The sequence below is a fragment of the Bos taurus genome, chromosome 1 (genome assembly GCF_002263795.3).
Source record: "Bos taurus isolate L1 Dominette 01449 registration number 42190680 breed Hereford chromosome 1, ARS-UCD2.0, whole genome shotgun sequence".
In the NCBI taxonomy this organism is placed as follows: Eukaryota; Metazoa; Chordata; class Mammalia; order Artiodactyla; family Bovidae; genus Bos; species Bos taurus.
Window position 1 is genome coordinate 143,684,795 of NC_037328.1, and position 21,136 is coordinate 143,705,930.

At 46.8% G+C, this 21,136-nt stretch overlaps 1 protein-coding gene across 5 annotated transcripts in view; it reads right to left on the bottom strand.

The window, feature by feature from the left end:
• Window positions 1-21,136, bottom strand: part of HSF2BP (heat shock transcription factor 2 binding protein) — an 87,415-nt gene that overhangs the window by 43,151 nt on the left and 23,128 nt on the right. For all 5 annotated transcript variants that reach the window (XR_009494429.1, XM_059886755.1, XM_059886759.1 and 2 more), the window contains 3 exons: window positions 18,850-18,999; window positions 16,438-16,570; window positions 7,685-7,802 (listed from right to left, as the gene is read on the bottom strand). Coding sequence is in view for 4 of the 5 variants with exons in the window: in XM_059886755.1 (XP_059742738.1) it covers window positions 7,685-7,802; window positions 16,438-16,570; window positions 18,850-18,999 (401 nt within the window). In the remaining variant the exon portion in view is untranslated. The remainder of the gene's footprint in view (window positions 1-7,684; window positions 7,803-16,437; window positions 16,571-18,849; window positions 19,000-21,136) is intronic.

Below are 21,136 nucleotides of genomic sequence, written 5' to 3' on the forward strand. Positions count from 1 at the left end.
AGTATTTATTTATTTTTGGCTCTGATGGGTCTTCATTACTGCACGGACTTTCCTCTAGTTGCAATGACTGGAGGCTGTTCTCTAGTTGTGGTGTGCAGGCTTCTCCATGTGGTAGCGTCTGTTGCAGGGCACAGGCTCTAGGGCACACAGGCTTCAGCAGCTGCAGCTCACGGGCTCAGTAGCTGTGGCTCCTGGGCCCTCACGGGCTCAGCTATGGCGCACAGGTTTAGTTGCTCTGGGGCATGCAGGATCTTCCCTGATCGGGATCCAACCCAAGTGTCCTGAATTGGCAAGCAAATTCTTTACCACTGAGCCACCAGGGAAGCCCTGCTTGTTTCTTTAATATACATAGAATGATCAAACTTGATAGGCTAAAACCCTAAAAATGCCTTTCAAAAGAACTGAGGTTATACTCAGCATTGGTTACCAGGCTCTAATGTAGTCTCAACAAATGGTAAACATTTTGTGGCTGAAAGCTCTGCTGCCTAGAAAATAATATATATTAGTTCCAGACCCGAAATGTTGGACATAAACTTTTCAGAAGTTGGTTAACCTTTTTAATATCTGGAAATGCTGATAACGCCAAATTAAGGAGTTTGAATATATTTAAGTTTTGTCTTTAAAACATACCTTTCTTTTCAAAACATTTAACTGTTAACCAACATCATGATCAATTATTTATAATGTCCTTAATGATAACTTTTCTACCATCCCATATTACTAAAGTTTTGACTAGAAAACCATTTAGAAACCTGATCATGTTTGAAGATTTCTTTTCAATTGGCATCAAGCCACTCCTAAGTGAAGAGGTGTCAGGCCACCCGAATGCACAGTAACACATTGTATAACTTCTAACAACAAACAAGTATGACCATAACCCAGAAAGTGAGTATTTGCCCCTCATTTGCTCATTCAGCAACATTCACTGAGCACCTCTGTGTACCAGGCCTTGAGGACACAGCCTGTGCTGTCTAGAAGCTTACAGTGAACGGAAGACGATGACAAAGCACTGAACACACCCTGATGTGTGTGCTCAGAGCTCCCTCTCTAAGCTCAGTGCCCTAAACTCAGTTCTAAAATATCTCTACTGTTTTAAGACGTTTTATGGAAAAGCCTCCAGAATCACCTTCCAAGAAGTACAGTCTGCATTCTGATTATCCCAGGTCAGTTCTTTCCCATTTGGAGGCTGGGTGTCTACAGGCAAAGTCAGCCCTTCAGTCCTGACAGTGAATCGTCACTCGCTGAGGCTCCGATCTGCAGGGCTGACACAGCCACTTGGAGCTGCCCCTACTCGACAAGCAGTAGGACTGATCTGGTCACACAGCAGGGACGGGTCTTCCTGCGGTGCTCACGAGCTGGTTCTGCACCACAGGACCTGACAGACGTCCTAAGCGGGGCTTCTACCTCACTAAACTGTTGGTAACAACTGGGCAGCCCACAGCTGGGGGTATAAACCAACAGTAACTGCAAGCAGGGGGAGCAAGCACCCCATCCCCAGAGGAATTTCTCAAGCCCACTCTGCAGAGCCGCTGCCCACATGCTGTGCGCTCAGGGGCCCCTGCATGGTGAAGCATGCCGTATCAGTGACCAGTGCTGCTACAGATTAAACCTACTGCATGGAGCCGAACCCCAGGTCCGGTGGGGGGGGGCGGGGAGGGTGTGCATACCTTATGGAGAACTAAGCAGTGGCTGAAGAATTATGGAGAACCCCTCTCTGCCACTGCCCTCCAGCTCACCCCCCAGGACTTCCCTCTCTCCATCTTCCTGCTCATCCCCCAGTGGCCCCCTCTCTCCAGCAGGGACTTTACCCAACCCATTCAATGACACTCTCAGCAGGTCTGGCTCCCACACTGACCCTAAGAAGCAAAGACAACAAGAGCTCAGAAAGCTTCCTATGGCTTGTGTCAACAGGACTGGTAAAATCATAATGAAGGTTGGGCAATGACAGTTGTGTATAAAAGACTCCGGGGACAGTTTAAAAGGCTGGAAGTAACCCTAATTCCTGAAATCCAGATCTCCAATGTGAAACACAAAACAAGTTTTTCCAGCTCTTACTGAGCGTCAAGGAGAGTGGCAGCACCAGTGTCAGGTGACTCCAGTGGGCAAACAAGACACAACCAGGAGTCTCGGAGGGTCCACCTGCCAGACCCAGGGCCGGCACGACGCCTGGGGGCCCCCAGCAATCCCAAGATGAGGGCACAGACTCTGCCTGTGCTGAGCACTCTGCGTGCCAGGCTGATGCCCCATGGCTGGAGATGGAAGGGTAAGGTCTGATGCTGTGAGGATGGGGAAATTCCAGACACTTCACACCCTGAGGGCTGGCTGCATGAGGAAGAGGTGGGCAGGATCCGCCCCCAACCCAGTGGCTCATCACCACCTGCCAGAACTCACTTCCCCAGCCTTGACAGACAGAGCCTGGCCTCGGGCAGGCCTGGGGCTGCCCACAGTCCTATCAACTGGCCACATGGTGCAGACGCCAAAGAGGCTGATGAGGATGTAAAAATTATCAACAGAGAACACAGTCCTGGTTGGTGTAGCAAGAAGGTGTACCCTTGGAGGTACAGATGCCGAGGCTTAAACGATACAGCCAACAGCAACCCCGCCACCCTGCCATCAACACAAGCACCTTGAAAAGCCCCAGGGCCCACTGGTGTCCAACCACCAGATGTCGTCAGAAGTTTCTAGACTTGGAGAGTTTAACAAGGGTCTTCTAAAAAAAGGCAGATAAACTGGAGCTAGTAAGAAATTAAACGGCCTGAGAGGACATAACATTGAAAGAACTCACGGAGGCCAAGTCACAACAACGTCCCATTTGCCAGCGAAGAGGGGCCCCTGGGGAGAGTCAAGTCTGTTATATGGCCACTGACCCCCAGGGTCCATGGGGACTTCAAGAGAAGCAAAAGGAACACGGTGCCATGAACCAGCCCTTCATCCCAGGAAGATGCGCCATGTCGTGGAAAAGTCAAAGCCACCCAGGTCCTAGCAGAGCTGGCCAATACGAACCCCAGGGTCCTATGGACAGTGGTCAGAGCACAGCTGGGAGAACACAGGCTGAGAAGGAGCCAGTGGGGAGGATAACTCAAAGATGCCAAAGCAAGAGACGACACCTAACTGAGCAAAGTCCCAGAGAGCAACTAAGCAAAAGGGCAGCTAGTGAAAGCCCCCCAACCCCACAAGGCCACGTGAGAGACTGCTGGTGAGGCGGGTGAAGAGTGAGGCAGTGAGGCAGATGAGCGCAGGCCACGCCCCTCAGGTTTCCCTGGGGAGCAGGCAGGAAGGCACCTGCTGGGACCCCCACACCTATGCTGCAGGGAAATAAAGGACAGATGAGGGCTGCAGAGGGCTCAGGACCAGGGGAGGGTGAACCAGCATGACTGTGCATCTGGAAACCTCCTCCAGCACCACGGCAACCAGGAAGGGAGCAGCTGACAGCTGGTCCAAGGTCAGCACTCAGGAGATGGTGGGGAGGGGCCTGGGGCCGCTGACAGAGGAAAGGAAACCCCAACACGCCTCACCAGCGGATCCAAGTGAGCTGGGCGGCCAATGGAGTGACTGGAGGAGAGAAAAGCAGTGCGGAGCGGGAGTCTCAGCAAGGTTTGGAGGCAAAGGGAGGAAGGAGCTGAACAGGACAGCAGTACGTGTCTGAGGACTGAGACGGAGCTGCCCACCTCATAGGCTGACAATGCACACGAGGACCAAGTCCAGGACCCTCTGCACGCTGTTATAACAGTGAACGTGGGTCATGACATATCTGCCCAAATCCACACATGGACCACAGCTGGAGCGAACGCACACGCATATGCTATGGTCTCTGGGCAATTACGATGCATCAAAGCAGGTTCAGCCTTGGTAAAAAAAAATTCTCATGAGTCATGTTGATAATTGGGAGAGCCGTGATGAGAAGGCGATGGCACCCCACTCCAGTACTTTTGAATCCCATGGACGGAGGAGCCTGGTGGGCTGCAGTCCATGGGGTCGTGAAGAGTCGGACGCAACTTCACTTTCACTTTCACTTTTCACTTTCATGCATTGGAGAAGGAAATGACAACCCACTCCAGTGTTCTTGCCTGGAGAATCCCAGGGACGGAGGAGTCTGGTGGGCTGCCATCTATGGGGTCACACAGAGTCAGACACGCCTGAAGCGACTTAGCAGCAGCAGCAGCAGCAGCATGTGGAGCAGGGGCAGAGGTTTATGGGGAAGTTTTGTATATTCCTCTCAATCTTGTTGTGAAACTAAAAACTTGCTCTAAATAAAATTTTTTTTTAATCCCCATCTCTGGCTCTAAGGTACCCAAGCTGCTGAAAAGGAGCAGCCTTTGATCACGAAGGTGGAAAGGAAAGTAAAATCCCCAAGAAAAAGGCAAGATGCAGTCAAGTCGAGGAGAGGTCAAAAAGCAAAGGAAGTGCTTGCAGAACGAGAGGTCCTAGTTCAGAGCACTTGGGGCCGGACTTCAACAGCGATGCAGGATGTGGGTGACAGTGTGCGTATCAGGAGGCAGCTGGAGAGAACCAAGCGGGGGACCTGCTTCAGTGACCCCAAGAGGGCTCGAGGCTGACAGCTGCTCACGCTGTGCTCAGGAGTCAGAAGGAAGCCTGTCAAGTAAGCAAGCAAACGTCTCTGCAGGCAGTCCTCCCACCTCCCGCTGCAGTGGACAGGAGCCCATCAGGACGAAGAGGCAGAGGGTTCCATGCACCAGATCCAGAGAGGCAAGAAGAGACCCAGGCCCCACACCATGCCACAGAAACTGGAGGAGGGGCTTGGCTGGCCCTGCAAACACTGACCGTGTACAGACACAGAAGCAGGAGACAACAGAATGATAACAAATCATTAAGAAAAAGACAACCCAACAGAAAATGGGCAACAGGCATTCATGGAAAAAAAACTCATGCTATGAACATGTGAAGAGAGTCACACCCTCACTGGTAAGTTAAACCTAAAGACAGAAACAGAGATAACATGAGTGTTCTTTACAAGAACAGAACCATGAAGAACTGACGAGGGAGTGGGAAGACAGAGCTCTGTGCAGTGTGTGTGCAACTGTGCACTCTGGTGACCCATGGGGCAGCACTTCATAAAACTGAATGTGCGTGTCCTTTATCTCAAACACTGCACTTCTGGGAAAACTCTTCAAAGAACTCTCACACAAGTTAGCAAGGACATGTTTGCCAAAGATTTTCACTTTAACATTACATTGTAGAGTAAAACATGAAAATAAGATACATGTCCATCCATAGTGAGAACATAATTCAAACGTTACATTGTCTTTGATGCAAAATACTTACAAGGGTAAGAAGATCCACATACAACTTGTAAACATACACACACCACTAGGTAAGTTACATGTCACGTTGTACTACATGTACTGCTCATGTACACACACACTTAGGTGGACCGGAGAGCTTTGCTCCAGAGAAGACCGAGTCAACACACCCGCCCTCTTGCTGTCTCTGATGCAGCTATAAACTCTGGACAGAATACAAGGAGCAGCTAGGTTAGGCCCCAGAAAAGGAAACAGAAGCAGGTGGATTGTGAAGAAGACCATAACTGTAAGAACCACCAAACCAGCAGTTCACCACTCAGCCCCCAAGCCCAAGGTGGCCCTGACCCACACAGAGCATGCCAGTAGAAGCCCAGGGCTCAGGCTTGAGGAGATGAGGGGGAGCACTGACCAGGCTGGCGGTGGGAGCCCTCGGGTAACGCAGACTCTGTGGGAAGGGAATCATCCTCACCACCCAAAGGAACTGGGATCCTCTTCACTCCAGCACTTGCCCTGGGTGTGGGCACAGTGCAGGAATGTGACACCTCAGGACACAGAGAACCAGCCTTCCAGGGGAAGGACTAAAGAGGGCTCCTGAGAACAAACAAGCACCAAGACATCATGGAGAGTTAGGAGCTCAGGAATGTGACCCCACGAGGTCGCCTATAGACTCCAGGCCTCACCCCAGCTATGCATGTGTGGATCTGATCATAAGCAGCATGTACTAGACTCTGAGAACTAAAACATCACATCATCCAGGTCTTGGACAGGGACACATGAGAGGGGCAGACCCAAGAGCACTGCCAAGGCCTCTTAAAAGTGGAACTGACGGGAGTGGTTAGGATTTGGTGGTCAGGATTCAGCACTTTCACTGCCATGGCCCAGGTTCAATCCCTGGTCAGGGAACTGTGATCCTGCAAGCCACGTTAATGTGGCTAAAACCAAAACAACAACAAAAAATGGAACTGACATGGAAGTCATAAACAGAGAAGGCTGGTCAGAACTTGTGACCTGACCCCAACCAGGCTGACTGCCTGCTGCAACAAAACATCAACATTTCCCATAAGATTTAAGCAAGACTCAGGACCTCAAAGCATAATATTCAAATGTCCAGGATACAATCCAAAAATTACTCAGCCTATAAAGAAACAGGAAAAATCCCAACTCATGTGGAACAAGAGAATCAAAACATACCAAAGCCAAGATGACACAGATATAAGAAGTATCTGACAAAGACTTAAAGAAGCTATTAAATAAAGAGCTCCAAGAAGTAAAAGCAAACACCCAAAATAAATGGTGCAGTAGCAGAATCTGAAAATGGATCAAGGCTTCCTATCCTAATCTCTGCGGCCAACACGTAACACCCTGGTCATGTTAAGCTGGGCTTCCCTGTGTCACAACAGTAAAGAACCTGCCTGTCAGTGCAGGAGACGTGGGTTCAATCCCTGGGTTGTGAAGATTCCCTGGAAAAAGAAATGGCAACCCACTCCAGTATTCTTGCCTGGGAAATCCCAAGGACAGAGGAGCCTGGCAGACTCCAAAAGAGTCAGACATGACTTAGCAACTAAACCACAACAACATCGTGTTAAGTCACCTGGTCCAGGCAGTGAGACTCAGCAGATACAACTAAGGTCACTAATCAGCTGGCTCTGAGTTAATCAAAAAGGAGTTTATTCAGCTATGCCAAATGTAAACCTATGACCCCATCGAAAGCATAGTGTTTTCTCCAGCTGGTAGGAGAAGAAGAAATAGAAGAAGTTTCAAAGTGAAGTAAGATTCAGGGAGTTGCTTTGATCTGAAGATGGGGTGGGGGTCAGGTGATAAGGAATTCAATCACCCCTGGAAGCTAAACATGGCCCCACCTGACAGCCAGCAAGGATACAGGGACCAGACTCCTATAAACACAAGGAGTTGGGTTCCTCCAGCAACCTGAATGCACGTGGAAGCAGACTCTGACCCAGAACCTCTGGAAAGAGACCCAACTGGACCATCCTTGATTGGGGCCTCGTGAGGCCCTGTTGGGATACCAAGCAAGCGCACTCAAACCTCTGACCTGCAGACCCTGAAGCAGGTGTTGTTTCAACCACTCCGTGCGTAGTAACTGGTCACACACAGGTGAAAGTGAGGCCAGGTTCTGGTCCCTGGAAGTGGGGTGCTGCCACAGCCATCACCTAGTCTAAAGTTCACCCACGACAGCATCTGGGACTCAATGATTGCCCTGAGATAGGAAGATTCCTTTTGCTTGTATTATTTTCCTAAAATAGTATCAAATAGAGAGTGCATCCCTTAACTCTCCAGGAAATTTGTTTCTTCTATTTTTTAGACCTATAGCTAAATTAACTGTGTTTGCTTGAAAAAGAGGCCCAATCAGCAAATTCTAACTCATATGTAAATAAACGTGAACTTTTCAATACTAGCCACCGTACACTTTGAGTCTGGTACACTGTCCGGGCTTCAGGTCCCCTAGAAGCTGCAGTATGGTGTCCAGGAGCACCCGACTCGAGTTAACCAGGAATTCACGGCCACTGGCTATGGCGGCTACATCTGCAACAGAAAGAGGACACAGAGCATCAAAATCATTGCTACTTCAAAACCTAGAGAAGTCTGTCCAAGACAGAGGAGTGTTGCTGTCTTTCTTCTAACATACCTAATGAACGCAGAATAGTTAGCCACAGAGCCAACAGCCAGAATAGGGTAACTGAGAAGCAGAGCAGTCGTAAGAAGGTGAGCAATGTCCACTGTGATTAGCAAAGGGCTGGGTGGTGGAACAGAGCGCTGGGTCTAAATACAGGTGCAGTCTGGCCACAGCACAGCAAGTGGACACCAGGCTCCGGAATACTGGATAAACAGCTATGAGCGGTCAGGGTCCAAACAGAAGGTCGGGGCTGGGGACTTTATCTGGGACCAAGGACACTAAAATACACCTTCAACCCTAGGAGTGAAATCCTGAGGACTTTAAACTAGAATACCAAACTGAAATCATGAGGTCAAAAGAGACCAGGACAAAAACTGATTACAAGAAAAGTTTTTTTATAAATTGTACACACCACTGTGGGTTAGCGAGTGTCACCTTTCTTCATGCTTGAGGTCCCACAGAACCAACAAGGAAACCAGACCAAGTCATCACCCTGCCTCCCCAGGGACACTGTGGAGCTAACACTGGCTCCGTCACACTCCCAGATACCTACAAGGACACGTCAGTAATCCAGAATATTTATTTATGTGCCGGTATGATTTTTCCTTGGCTAGGTCTAACAATAAAGCATGATTCAGAGTGACTGAAATTCCTAACCCACATGAGCCGGTCTGGCTGGAGGAGACACAGGGCAGCGGCACCCGGAGGCCTCTGGCCTCACCAGATGCACTTCCAGTTAAGTGTGGTGTTCACGGGACGGTTCTGGCAAGATCCTCTACAAGTTTAAGAAACTGTTCTATTTTTCGTTTGCTAGTAACTATCAAGAATGGAGGATAAATTCTATCACTGACTTGCTCTGTCTTTGATTAACTGTTATCTAATAGCAGAATATAAATTTCATCTATGCTACCAGGCCAACCCTATGGAACCAGACACTGGACATTCCTGATCAAACGAGAATATTAAAGTCTCCTAAACCTAACAGATTTGTTCCCATTTTTGCTTGGTATTCCAGCAATTTTTGCCTCATAATTGCCTCATGCTATTTAATTTGGAATATCATTTCATGACAGCGATAACTTTACTGAAGACAGGACCCTTCACTGACAAATGTGATGTTATTTGTTCAATAAATTTGAACCTGATGCCTATATTTTCTATCACAAGAAACACTCTAGTTTTACTATAGAAATACCTTGGGGGAAATGAAGCATTGGGCATCATAAACTCAAAGTCATTCTAAGGAAGTTTTTGGAGATGACATTCTTCATATTAAGAAAGGAAACACACGTTCTAGCTACATACTTCAGTAGTTTCCAGAGATGACTTGCCAACAAACCATGCCTCTGGTCTGCAGGCCTTGTGTTGTTCCTGACTTGGGTATGAGCAGCAGAACGCAACCCACCTGCTGCACAACTCTCAAGGCAAGACAGAAGGAACCTGGCAGCTTCCACCTCTGTCCCTTGCCAGCTGCTCTGGGAGCCCTGGTTGCTAGGAAAGAAATCTAACTCTTGCTGAGATGCAACTACATTCAAGTATACCATGGAGAGGCCCGAGACGCCACAAGGAGAGGAGGAGTCCTGCTCACCCCCGCTGTGCTACCCACAGCAATGTGAGTCAGCCCAGCTGAGGTCCCAGTCAGAGCAGAGCAGCAGCAGATCCTGCCTGCCAAGTCCAGAGCAAACTGCAAGTTCTTGAGAGAAATAAATGACTGGTAGTGTTTAATGACAAGATTTGGGGGCAGTCTGTTACATAGCAACAGATAACAGAAACATCACTAACATGTCACTCAAGAAAAAAGTTAGAGCAAAACGTACATTGTACCAGAGCAAGCAACACCACCCGACAAGACGCAGCAACTTTACTGGCGCGTGAGGTCCCTTCCCACGTATCCAGTATTGTAAGGGTGAAGGCCAATCCTCCCTTTCACTAAGCACAGGTGAAGGAGCAACTATGAAGTAAAATAAATGTCAACAAAGTTCTACACTGACAGCTCCGGGAATTATCAGTCTATCTGCGATACGTGAGTTAGCCCTAGGACTGTGAAGGATTGCTGGTTTACTTTTCTGTTAAACTGCACGTTTTTTTCTCCTCTAGGTTCATTTTTCTTCAAAGTTTATAGGTACTTCTAGAAGTTACCATAGTAATTATATAATTTAAGAAATGAAACTAGTGTGAATTACATATGCTGATAAAAAATATAAAAAGTTGAGGGGTATTATGTATGATACTTTTGCTTTACCTTGTAATTATTTTGTCTTATTTTTTATACTAGGAATCATAATAAGGTACAGACATAATAATAGTAACACAGATCAATGGTAGAAGTGAGAGTCCAGAAATAAACACTCAAATTTATGATTAACTGATTTTCAAGAGTTGGGATCAAGACAATTGAATGGAGACAGGATAAAAGAATTATCTTTTCAACAAATGGTGCTGGGACAACTAGATAGCCACATGCAAAGAAAAAAGACTGAACCCCTACCTTATACCATACATAAAAATTAACCCAAAATGGATCAAAGAGACAAATGTGTGAGCTAAAACTATAAAACTCTTAGAAGAAAACACGGGGTAAATCTTCATATTCTTGAATTAAACCAATGACTTCTTATATATGACAACAAAAAAGCAAGTAACTAAAGAAAAAAATACACTGTTGCTGCTGCTGCTAAGTCACTTCAGTCGTGTCCGACTCTGTGGACCCCATATATGGCAGCCCACCAGGCTCCCCGTCCCTGGGATTCTCCAGGCAAGAACACTGGAGTGGGGTGCCATAAATACACTGTATATCATCAAAAAGGTACCACTTTTGTGCTTCAAAGGACACTACCAAGAAGCGAAAAGACAACTACAGAATGACAGAAAAGTTTTGTAAATAATATACCTGATAAGGGGCTGGTATCTAGAATATACAAAGAACTCTAACAATTCAATAATAAAAAAACAAATGACTTAATTTTGAAATGTGCAAAGGACTTAAATAGACATTTCTCCAAAGAAGAGACACAAATGGCCAACGAATACATGAAAAGATGCTCAACCTACTGCACTGGGTTAGATAAATTTCCACCATGGAAGAGTGTGTGTTCAGACTGTTAGGGCACCCAGTCAAAGAAAAATCAAGGGCCAGGCCTATGCTGGCAGAGCTCCGCTGCCAGCCAGGTGCTATCACCTGTTGACCCATCATGAATTAAAGAGCTCCAAGCAGATCCCCCGACTTTCCAACAGCCCATCTACAAGTGTAATTCCTTTCTTTCTATTTGTTCAGATTCCTTCCCTTAACACTCAATTGCACTCTCAGGAAAGACAGACTCCAAGCACCTTCCGTTTCTCCCAATCTCTAACTGTCATTCTGGGACCATCATCACCCCTGCTCTCTGGACACAGCTCCTGCAAAGTTTAACAGATAGGCGTTTATTTTGTAAATGAAATGGATAGGCACTACAGAAGGAAAATTTTTAGAGTCCTAGAAAACTCTCCTACACACAAATTACAACCAATCTGAATATTATTTGCCCATACTATGTATGATTCAAGAAACAACCACAAAATTAACTATAATCCCAGAGCCCCTATCAGTGAAAGGTTCTATTGTTGTGTCCAACTCTTTGCAGCATACTAGGCGCTTCCCTGTCCTTTACCATCTCCCGGGTTTGCTCAAACTCATGTCCATTGAGTTGATGCCACCATCCAACCATCTCATCCTCTGTTGTCTCCTTTTCCTCCCGTCCTCAATCTCACAGTCCTCCTCTTACATTCCATCAATCTGGAAAACTCTAAGACTGACTGTGCCTAAGTGAAAGAGGACAGTGAAAAAGCTGGCTTAAAGCTCAACATTCAGAAAATGAAGATCATGGCATCTGGTCCCATCAAATCATGGCAAATAGATGGGGAAACAGTGGAAAGAGTGGCTGATTTTATTTTTTTGGACTCCAAAATCAATGCAGATGGTGACTGCAGCCATGAAATTAAAAGATGCTTACTCCTTGGAAGGACAGTTATGACCAACCTAGATAGCATATTAAAAAGCAAAGACGTTACTTTGTCAACAAAGGTCTGTCTAGTCAAGGCTATAAGTAGTCATGTATGGATGTGAGACTTGGACTATAAAGAAAGCTGAGCATCGAAGAATTGATGCTTTGAACTGCAGTGTTGAAGACTCTTGAGAGTCCCCTGGACTGCAAGGAGATACAACCAGTCCACCCTAAAGGAGATCAGTCCTGGGTGTTCATTGGAAGGACTGATGTTGAAGCTGAAACTACAATCCTTTGGCCACCTGATGCAAAGATCTGACTCATTTGAAAAGACACTGATGCTGGGAAAGATTGAGGGCAGGAGGAAAAGAGGACAACAGAGGATGAGATGGTTGGATGGTGTCACTGATTCAATGGACATGAGTTTGGGTCAACTCCAGGAGTTGGTGATGGATAGGGAAGCCTGGTGTGCTGTGGTTCATGGGGTCCCAAAAGAGTCAGACATGACTGAGCAACTGAACTGAACTGTCTGTGCTTATCTTTTAACTGAGCCAGCTACAAAAGGGACATGAGTTTCAAGGAAACACTCCAATTCCACAAAACAACAGCTCCTTATCTTGGTCACACTCTGTCAACTGAAGGAAGGGCATTATCTAAGGAGAGATTACAAAGTATCCCCAATTATCCAAGACAAACCACTGAAAGACGACTAAGACAATGTCTGTGATTAACTGGATATTGTAGATAACAGGTATCAAATTCTCCTGAATTAGCAAGACCTCTATATAGATAGATGACATCAAACATGTCAGATTCACGCCCAGGGGACACAGAAACCAAAACAGTTTTCAGCATGTCAAAACAGCTCTCTGCATTTACCTCTAACATCCCAGATTATCATAAACTTTCTGTGTATAAGACAGGTTAAGGCCATGATACAGGGCAGTGGTTCTCCAAGTGGCAAGGGAGCACAATTTTGCCACCAAGAGACACCTGGCAACCACTGGAGACACTCTTGGCTGTCACCCCAGGGGCTGCTCCTGGACTCTCAGGGCAGAGTGCAGGGATGTTCCTAAACCCCACAATGCAAAGAACACCCCCAAACAGAGAATTTCCTGCTGAAGCTGAGAAACATGCTCTAGGGACAGTTACTCAAGGACATGGCACACAGCAAAGGCTAACTGGCCTCAGAGGCCACCACCTGATCCCAGAGGCAAGGCCCACAGCCTCCTTTCTCAGAGCACCCGCAGTCCAGGGCTGGGGCAGACCTTCATCCTCATCTGGGGGCCTAAGCCTCTCTTTTCAGAAGACGAAGCTGGGGGTCACAGTGTAAAGAGCACAGGGCTGGTCAGCGGTGGAAGAGGAACTGGACTCTGCTCCCCTGTGTCAGTGCAAGCGCGTGAGGGCGGGAATCAGGAGGCAGAAGCACAGAGGGGCCTGGAGCAGCGCTGGTCACTGACACAAGGGCGCGCTGCTATAAGCTCTGTGCAACTATTACGTCCATGACAGATGAGCTGGATCCAGTCCTGCCACAAATTATCAACAACCAAAAAAGTAACTTGGGGGAGTTCTCTGACAGTCTAATAGTTAGGATTCGGCACTCTCACTGCTGGGCCCGGGTCCTCCCTGGTTGGGGATCTAAGATGCCACAAGCTATGAGGCATGGCAAAAAAAGGAAATTTTGATTCGTTAATCATTACCTAAGGGCTTCCCTGGTGGCTCAGTGGTAAAGAATCCACCTGCCAGTGCAGAAGACATGATTTCGATCCCTGGGTCAGGAAGATCCCCTGGAGAAGAAACTGGCAACCCACTCCAATATTCTTGCCTGGGAAACCCCATGGACAGAGGAGCCTGGTGGGCTACAGTCTATAGGGTCACAAAAGAGTTGGACACGACTTTGAGACTAAACAACAATCATTACCTAACACTGTTTGAATGAATAAACCCAGAATTTAGAGACAAGGAGTGCAATTATAACTTCCAAATAGTCAAAAAGTAGAAAAGGTAGTCAGAAAAATAAGTTTTCCATTTGTAAGCTAAGCAAGTTAACCTTCACAGGGTTGCGATAACAATTTGCCATCTCCTTTTAAGTTCTATATGTGTCCACTTATAAAATTGTAGAAAACCACCGCACACCCTTTGTTAAACAAGACCTTGGGTTACAATATGTTGCCACTTACCCAAAGCTCAGTAACATGCACAACACTGTGTGAGGTACTGAGCAGGCATTATAAAAATAAAGAGGAAATAAAGTCCAGAGAACTGACATCCCAGGAAGTGGACTAGCTGGGCCTAAAAATCCATACTTTGTGTTACTATTAACCTATTATGAACAACAGTGACTATGGATAAGAAAAATTCACTAATTTCACAGTTTAAACCAATCTCTGACAGCCAGCTTTTGCTTAGGACACAGTAAACTGAAAAGAGCGACACCTCCATTCTTTAAAAAGAGGCAGGTAGATAATTGAAAAATCACAACTTATCCTGAACACATCAGAGTTGAGGTTGCAGAATCAACCGACTGACAGGAAAAAATAGGAAAAGGCAGGCGCTGCAAGGAGAAATGGGAGGCCAGCACCTGCTCCCCTAGGGTGGACACTGGACACCAGACAGGCCAGCCAGGAAAATTCAGCTAAAAGGTGCAGCAAACTGCCAGACGAGCAGCTGCGTGGTGCTGATGGTGGGCGGAGGGGTGGGCTGCAAAAGGAACGGGGAGGAAGCGGGGGGACAAGAGGGAGGAAATGGAACCTTTCCATGTCTTCACTGTGGTGGTAACGTGACTGCATGCATTTGTCAAAACTTGCAGGACTGCAACAAGGTGAAAAAAAAAGCTGTAATGGGAGCATTTCCCACAGGTAAGTTTAAAAGACAGAGGATCTATCTGACAGCTAACCAAGGCATCTGCTGTCCTGCCTACTCCCCGTGGAACAGTCTTGGGATCTGAGACACGGAAGGCCCCGAGGCCTCAGGAGAGCAGCAGTAAACGCCAACACAAGCGCGTAAGCACTGCATCACGGTCATCAGCCTGTAAGGGAACGCAATGCAGACACGCCCGCTTCTGACTCTTCATGAGGGCTCCTAAGTGAGCCGCTCCAGGCAGGGAAAAACAAAGCCAAGTTGAGCCTGGCTGCTGAGCAACAGGCTGGCCTTGCCCACTGGCCCACGACCTCACCACTGCACACCAGCTGGCAATTGAAGCAATTCAAAATCACAATTCAGCAGAATGGAAAGTCACATACATCACAGACTTTTGGAGTCACTTGCACACAGCAGAAAATCTAATCATCAAATTTGCAAGTATTAAACATTCTGCTAAAAAAGAGACCCCAGGGATCCCTGGTGGTCCAGTGGCTAAGACTCCACACTCCCAATGCGGATGATCTAAGTTCCACCCATGATCAGGGAACTAAATCCCGCACACGGCAACTAAAGATCCCACGTGCCACCAAATAACTAAACTAAGACCTCGGGCAGCCAAATACCTAAGTATTTATTTAAAAAAGAAAAGAAGAAAAGATATCTTACAGCAATTTTAGAAGGTGGAGCAGTGCAAGCCTCAACCAGCTGAAGAGGCTATGATGAAAGTGCATGAGGCAGTCCTCCAGCAGACAAAGGCCAAATCAGGACTGGACAACACCCGGGTCTCAACATCTGCCCGTGAAGAATATCACCGGCTCTTAAGGGCTTATGAAGAAATTGTCTACATGAGATCCACTGCATTAGGATTTCAGTAGATGAGGAAAAATAACATTTCCCCTCTATTTAAGAGCAGAGAATCACCCTAAGAGGAGCATAGCATACAGCAGATGAAAGAACAATGTAAAAAAGTAAGTCATAGCACTATAACTATTTCACTGACTTCAGAACAAAGAGCCTTAATACTCACTAGTATATACCATGTTCCACTATATTAGCATTAATTATTTAGTCCTTTGGCTTTATCCTTTGCAGCAGTTTTGCCATTAGAATTCTATCTAATCGTAACTATAATCTTTGGGGAAAACTCACTAAAGAGACAATTTAGATTTTTTGGAATTCTTTAATTACAATAGCACATTGATGGATGTGAGTCTGAGTGAACTCTGGGAGTTGGTGATGGACAGGGAGGCCTGGCATGCTGCAATTCATGGGGTCGCAAAGAGTCGGACACGAGTGAGCGACTGAACTGAACTGAATTACAACAGCAAAACAAGAGCAAGAGCCTACCTGAAGCTCTGCTTAAGGCTTTTACTTTAGGTAGATATAAGTAAATGACGATGACGCCAAACAACAAGTAGCTAAACATACAGTTTTGACTTCTGTCAACGGACAGAACTGAGCAGAACATGCAGCGCCGTCCTGTTTCCTAAGGTGAGCTGCTCATACTCACTGATGCTTACTTATCAGAATCACTGGGTGATGCTCCACAACACACACCCAGTCCCTACCCCGTCCACTGAGTCAGCGCCTCCAGGGCAGGAGCCTATCTGAACCAGAGGTATTCATGCGCACACACCCTAACTGTGATCACTGCTCTGGAATATATCCCGGAAAGTCACTACATTCACAGGGAATTACTCACTTGTTACGATTCCGGCCAAAGCAAAAACAAATTGATTTTCATCAGAATCCAGCTCCTTAACATCCCCATCCAGCGACTTCACAAAACTCTCCATTGTTTGACCAGTGATGTTGAAAAACTTCAAAGCTTTATCCTGAAAGTTTAGAAATGAGAACGTCACAACCTTTCAGGGCTACCAGCAGGAAAACACTTTCAAAGTGAAGGACACAGAAGACTCCAGTTTTAATTACAGAAGCAGAATTTTAAAATCTGTTCCCTCGTTAAAACTTCCTGTTGAAAAGATCAAGAAAAAAAGAGGTTTGGGGCATGTAGAAAAATTACCTTGAAGACTGATATAGTAGTAGTAGTAGTTAAGTCGCTAAGTTGTATCCAACTCTTGCGACCCCATGGACTGCAGCCTGCCAGGCTCCTCTGTCCATGGGATTCTCCAAGCAAGAATACTGGAGCGGGTTGCTATTTCCTTCTCCAGGGGATCTTCCCGACCCAGGAATCAAAACCGGGTCTCCTGTATTGCAGGCCAGTTTTTTACCGACTGAGCTATAAGGGAAGCCCATACATATGGGAAACAGTTCAAATTTATACAGTGACAGAAGTACTTGGACAATTCACCCAAAAATATACTAGAAATAAACCAGAAAAATAGGTTATCTATTCTAGGCATGAAACCAGAGGTTTTCAAACCTTTGGCAGAAATTATTTTTCAAATAAAATCTTAAATGAAACCTCAACACATAAAAGACAGCAAACAGGCTCATCTGGCATTTAAGACTCTTTGTGACCCCATGGACTGTAGCCCACCAGGCTCTTCTGTCCATGGGATTTCCCAGGTCAGAAGACTGGAATGGGTTGCCATTTCCCTTCCAGGGGATCTTCCTGACCCAGCAATCAAATGAGGATCTCGTGCATGGAAGCCCATTTACGTCTCCATTCCTCAGCAAAAAGAGTTTCCAAGTTCACAGAGCCTTGAAAGCAGTTCCTTGGGGGAAGGAGGAAGAGGAGGCAGGGTTCTAAGAAACGGTCTGAAAACCAGAGCCTGTACAATGGCACAAGAGAACTACATGAGGTGATATAAACATCCTTACTAGATTGTGGAGATATTACCCACCTCCAAAAATTAGCTGAAGAACACTAAGTTGTACACCTACAATAAATGAATTTTATGATACATAAGTTATACCTTAAGAAAGCTCAATAAACTTTAAAATACACTTAGTCCCTCCACCATTTCTATCTCTACAACTGACGAGTAAGTACTACATTGGCCCTCCCACCAACCATGCACCCTGGGTGTTTATTTCCATTCAGGAGCACACGATCCCCCAGAGTCAGAGCACAGTCTTCCTAGGCCGTCATCCTCTCGGCTGGGGAGGCCATCCTGTCACCAGTCACGCTTAGACCACACAGCTCCCCCACTTCCCATCCCCCTATTCTATCACTTGGGGGGACGGGGAAGGGGCGGCTCCGATGTCTTCCTGGCCAGTCTCCACATCCGCAGCCTCACCCGCCTCCATCCTCATTCACTGTCAGGTTGAGCTGCCCAAATTCTCTTGTCACTTTTCCATTCAAACAGCCTTAAGGAATCTTGTCCCAGAGGCCTTAAGGAATCTGTCCTGGACTGCTCCATCAACACACTAACCCCTACCCTGTGTCAGGAGACTCACACACCCTCCCTGCGTTTCACTCCAGGCCTGAGTACCCTTCCCTCCTCCTGAGCCACCCTCCTCACTTCCTGTTACTGCTGCTGTGCCAGTGAATCAAGGTTCATTTCAAATCTCTCTTCCTCTGTGAAGTTCCTTGACTTGTGTATGCACATGCTATTAACATCTATTTTATATATACATATATGATAAATAACACAAGGGCTTCCCTGGTGGTGCAATGGTAAAGCATCCGCCTGCCAATGCAAGAGACGCGGGTTCGATCCCTGGGTCAGGAAGATCCCCTGGAGAAGGAAATGACAACCCACGCCAGTATTCTTGCCTGGGAAATCCCATGGGCAGGGGAGCCTGGTGGGCTACAGTTCATGGGATTGCAAAAGAGTTGGACTCGACTCAGCAACTAAACAACAAAATAATATATAACATTCAGGCAATGAAATATTGTATTACCCCTGGAAATAAGGTATGTAAAAGCACTTAAAAGTCTGTTATACGTTCACAGATGTCAAGTAACGATCCTGACGTAGAGCTACCTCCACAACACCATACTGACTCTGGGACAGAAGGGAGCTCACTCCCTTCATCTGACACACCCCTGGATCCAGGTTACCTCAGGCTCTACACAGCTGGGATTCCAAAAGTACCTGACGAGCACAGCAAAAGGGTCTAGTCTGGAGGCACCCAAACAGAGGCGCTGTGCCTTCACGTTACACAAGCACAAGTCAAGCGTCCAGCCAGCCCGGGGCGTGCTCACCCCGCCCAGGATGGCCTTGACCACCTCCTCGCTGCTGGAGACACCCCACAGGATGGTGCAGGCCGCGGCGCCCAGCTCCGTGCAGTACTCGGCCTGCTGCAGCAGCTGCTGCTTCGCCTCGTTCAGCTGCTGGCGGAGAGCCAGTTTCTCCTGAAACCAAAACAGGATAAAATCAGAGAAATGGACAGCATTCAGCCTCAAAGCACCTGTACTGTGTTCCCCCTTTTGAAGACACTCTTAAAGAAATGAACACAGGATATAATAAACAGCAAGCGAATGAAAACTAGCCCAGGGTGAGGCACAACTCATATTTTTTTAAAATTGCAGGGGCAAAAAGAACACTCAAAAAACATGCCACTGCACTGGAGTTTATAAATACTGCCAAAGACATGAATTCAACTTCTTCTAAGTCAGATGGGAAACGCAGCATCTCAGGTCCCAGGGGCTATACCCAGGACAGCACTGCCTAGCGCACTGCTTGTTGAGAGTAGCAAGCCAACACAGCAGTTCTCTCATAGAGAAGTGTTTCTATACTTCTGTGTAGAAGTATTCTATACTTCTAAATTTCTATAAAAATGCCAGGTGACACAGTCAAGACCAGGCAGGAAAGATGGGAGCAGGAGGAGGAGAGGAGAGAGGAGGAAGGGCCTCCTGGGCATGCTCTGACCCAGCAAGCCAAGCCCAGAGTCACAGAAAGATGGAGTCCAGCTTTCTCAATCTCCCACAGCCCCTGAAGGAACAGCTGACGAGTCAGCCAGGGTTCTTACCAAGGCAGCCGTCCCCCTGACGTCGCCTCTGTCCACACAGGCATTCCTAAAGGTTCACCTTCGGGTGAATCTTGGCTGCTGTGGGCCTTCCCGCCACCCCCACCCCCCCAACCATTAATGCCAGAGTCACTCTTCCATGTTTCCTGAGGTTTCCTGACTTAATAAGTGTTAGTCACTCAGTTGTGTCCAACTCTTTGAGACCCCATGGACTGTAGCCCACACCAGGCTCCTCTGTCCTAGGATTCTCCAGGCAAGAATGCTGGAGTGGGTTGCCAGGCCCTCTTCCAGGGGGTCTTCCCAACCCAGGGATGGAATCCAGGTCTCCCACACTGCAGGTGGATTCTTTACCAGCTGAGCCACCACATAGTCATATTTACATGAGAAAAATGGTCCCTGAGCCTAGGACACTTGCTAAAACTGCTTTATGTGATTTATTAACTCTGGGTCTTTAATATCTGCCTTCATCAGGACAGAAGCCTGGTTCCTAAATGTGCACTTCAGCCACTCAAGCTGTGGTGACATATGCAAACACTGATTCACAGCCTTTCCTTCAGAATTCCAGCTTTTCTCACAACTGAAGCAGGATGCACTGTGATTAGTCTGGTTATCTTGGCTCTTCTGTAAGATCAACAAGAACTGTTGGGAATGACCATCAGAACTGTCTTCTGTGGTCACATCTGGCGGTTGCAGGCAGATATGCCCTGACACAGGGCTGTACAAGCTGTACAATGATATCAAGAACTCAAAGAAAATAATTCCATTCACAGTAACACTCTCCTTTCATCTAGAATATATCGAGAGCACTTTATCTTTTAATTAATTTATTTTTAATCAGAGGATAACAGCTTTACAACATTGTGTTGGTTTCTGCCAGACATCACCATGAATCAGCCGTAGGCACACGTGTGCCCTTCCTCCTGAGCCTCCTTCCCACCTCCCACTCTACCCCATCCCTCTAGGTTGTCACAGCACCGGGCTGAGCTCCCTGAGTCACACAGCACATTCCCACTGGCTGTCCATTCTACATGTAGCGATGTATATGTGTCCACACTGCTCTCTCCATTTGTCCCACCCTCTCCTTCCCCAACTGTGTCCAAAAGTCTGTTCTCTATGCCTGGCTCTCCACTGCTGCCCTGAAAACAGGCTCATCAGTATCATCTTTCTAGATTCCACATATATGTGTTAATATACAATATTTGTATTGTATACAATACTTTCTCTTCTCTGTATACAATACTTCTCTCTGTATAACAGGCTCTACGTTCCTCCACCTCTTTAGGACTGACTCAAATGTGTTCTTTTTTATAGCTGAGTAATATTCCACTGTATATATGTACCATAATCTCCGTATCCATTCATCTTGATGGGCATCTGGATCACTCCATGTTCTAACTGCTGTAAGTAGTGCTGCAATGAACACTGGGGTACGTGTGCTTTTTTCAATCATGGTTTCTTCAGGGTATATGCCCAGTAGTGGAATTGTTGGCTCATATGGTAGTTTTATTCCTATTTTTTAAGGC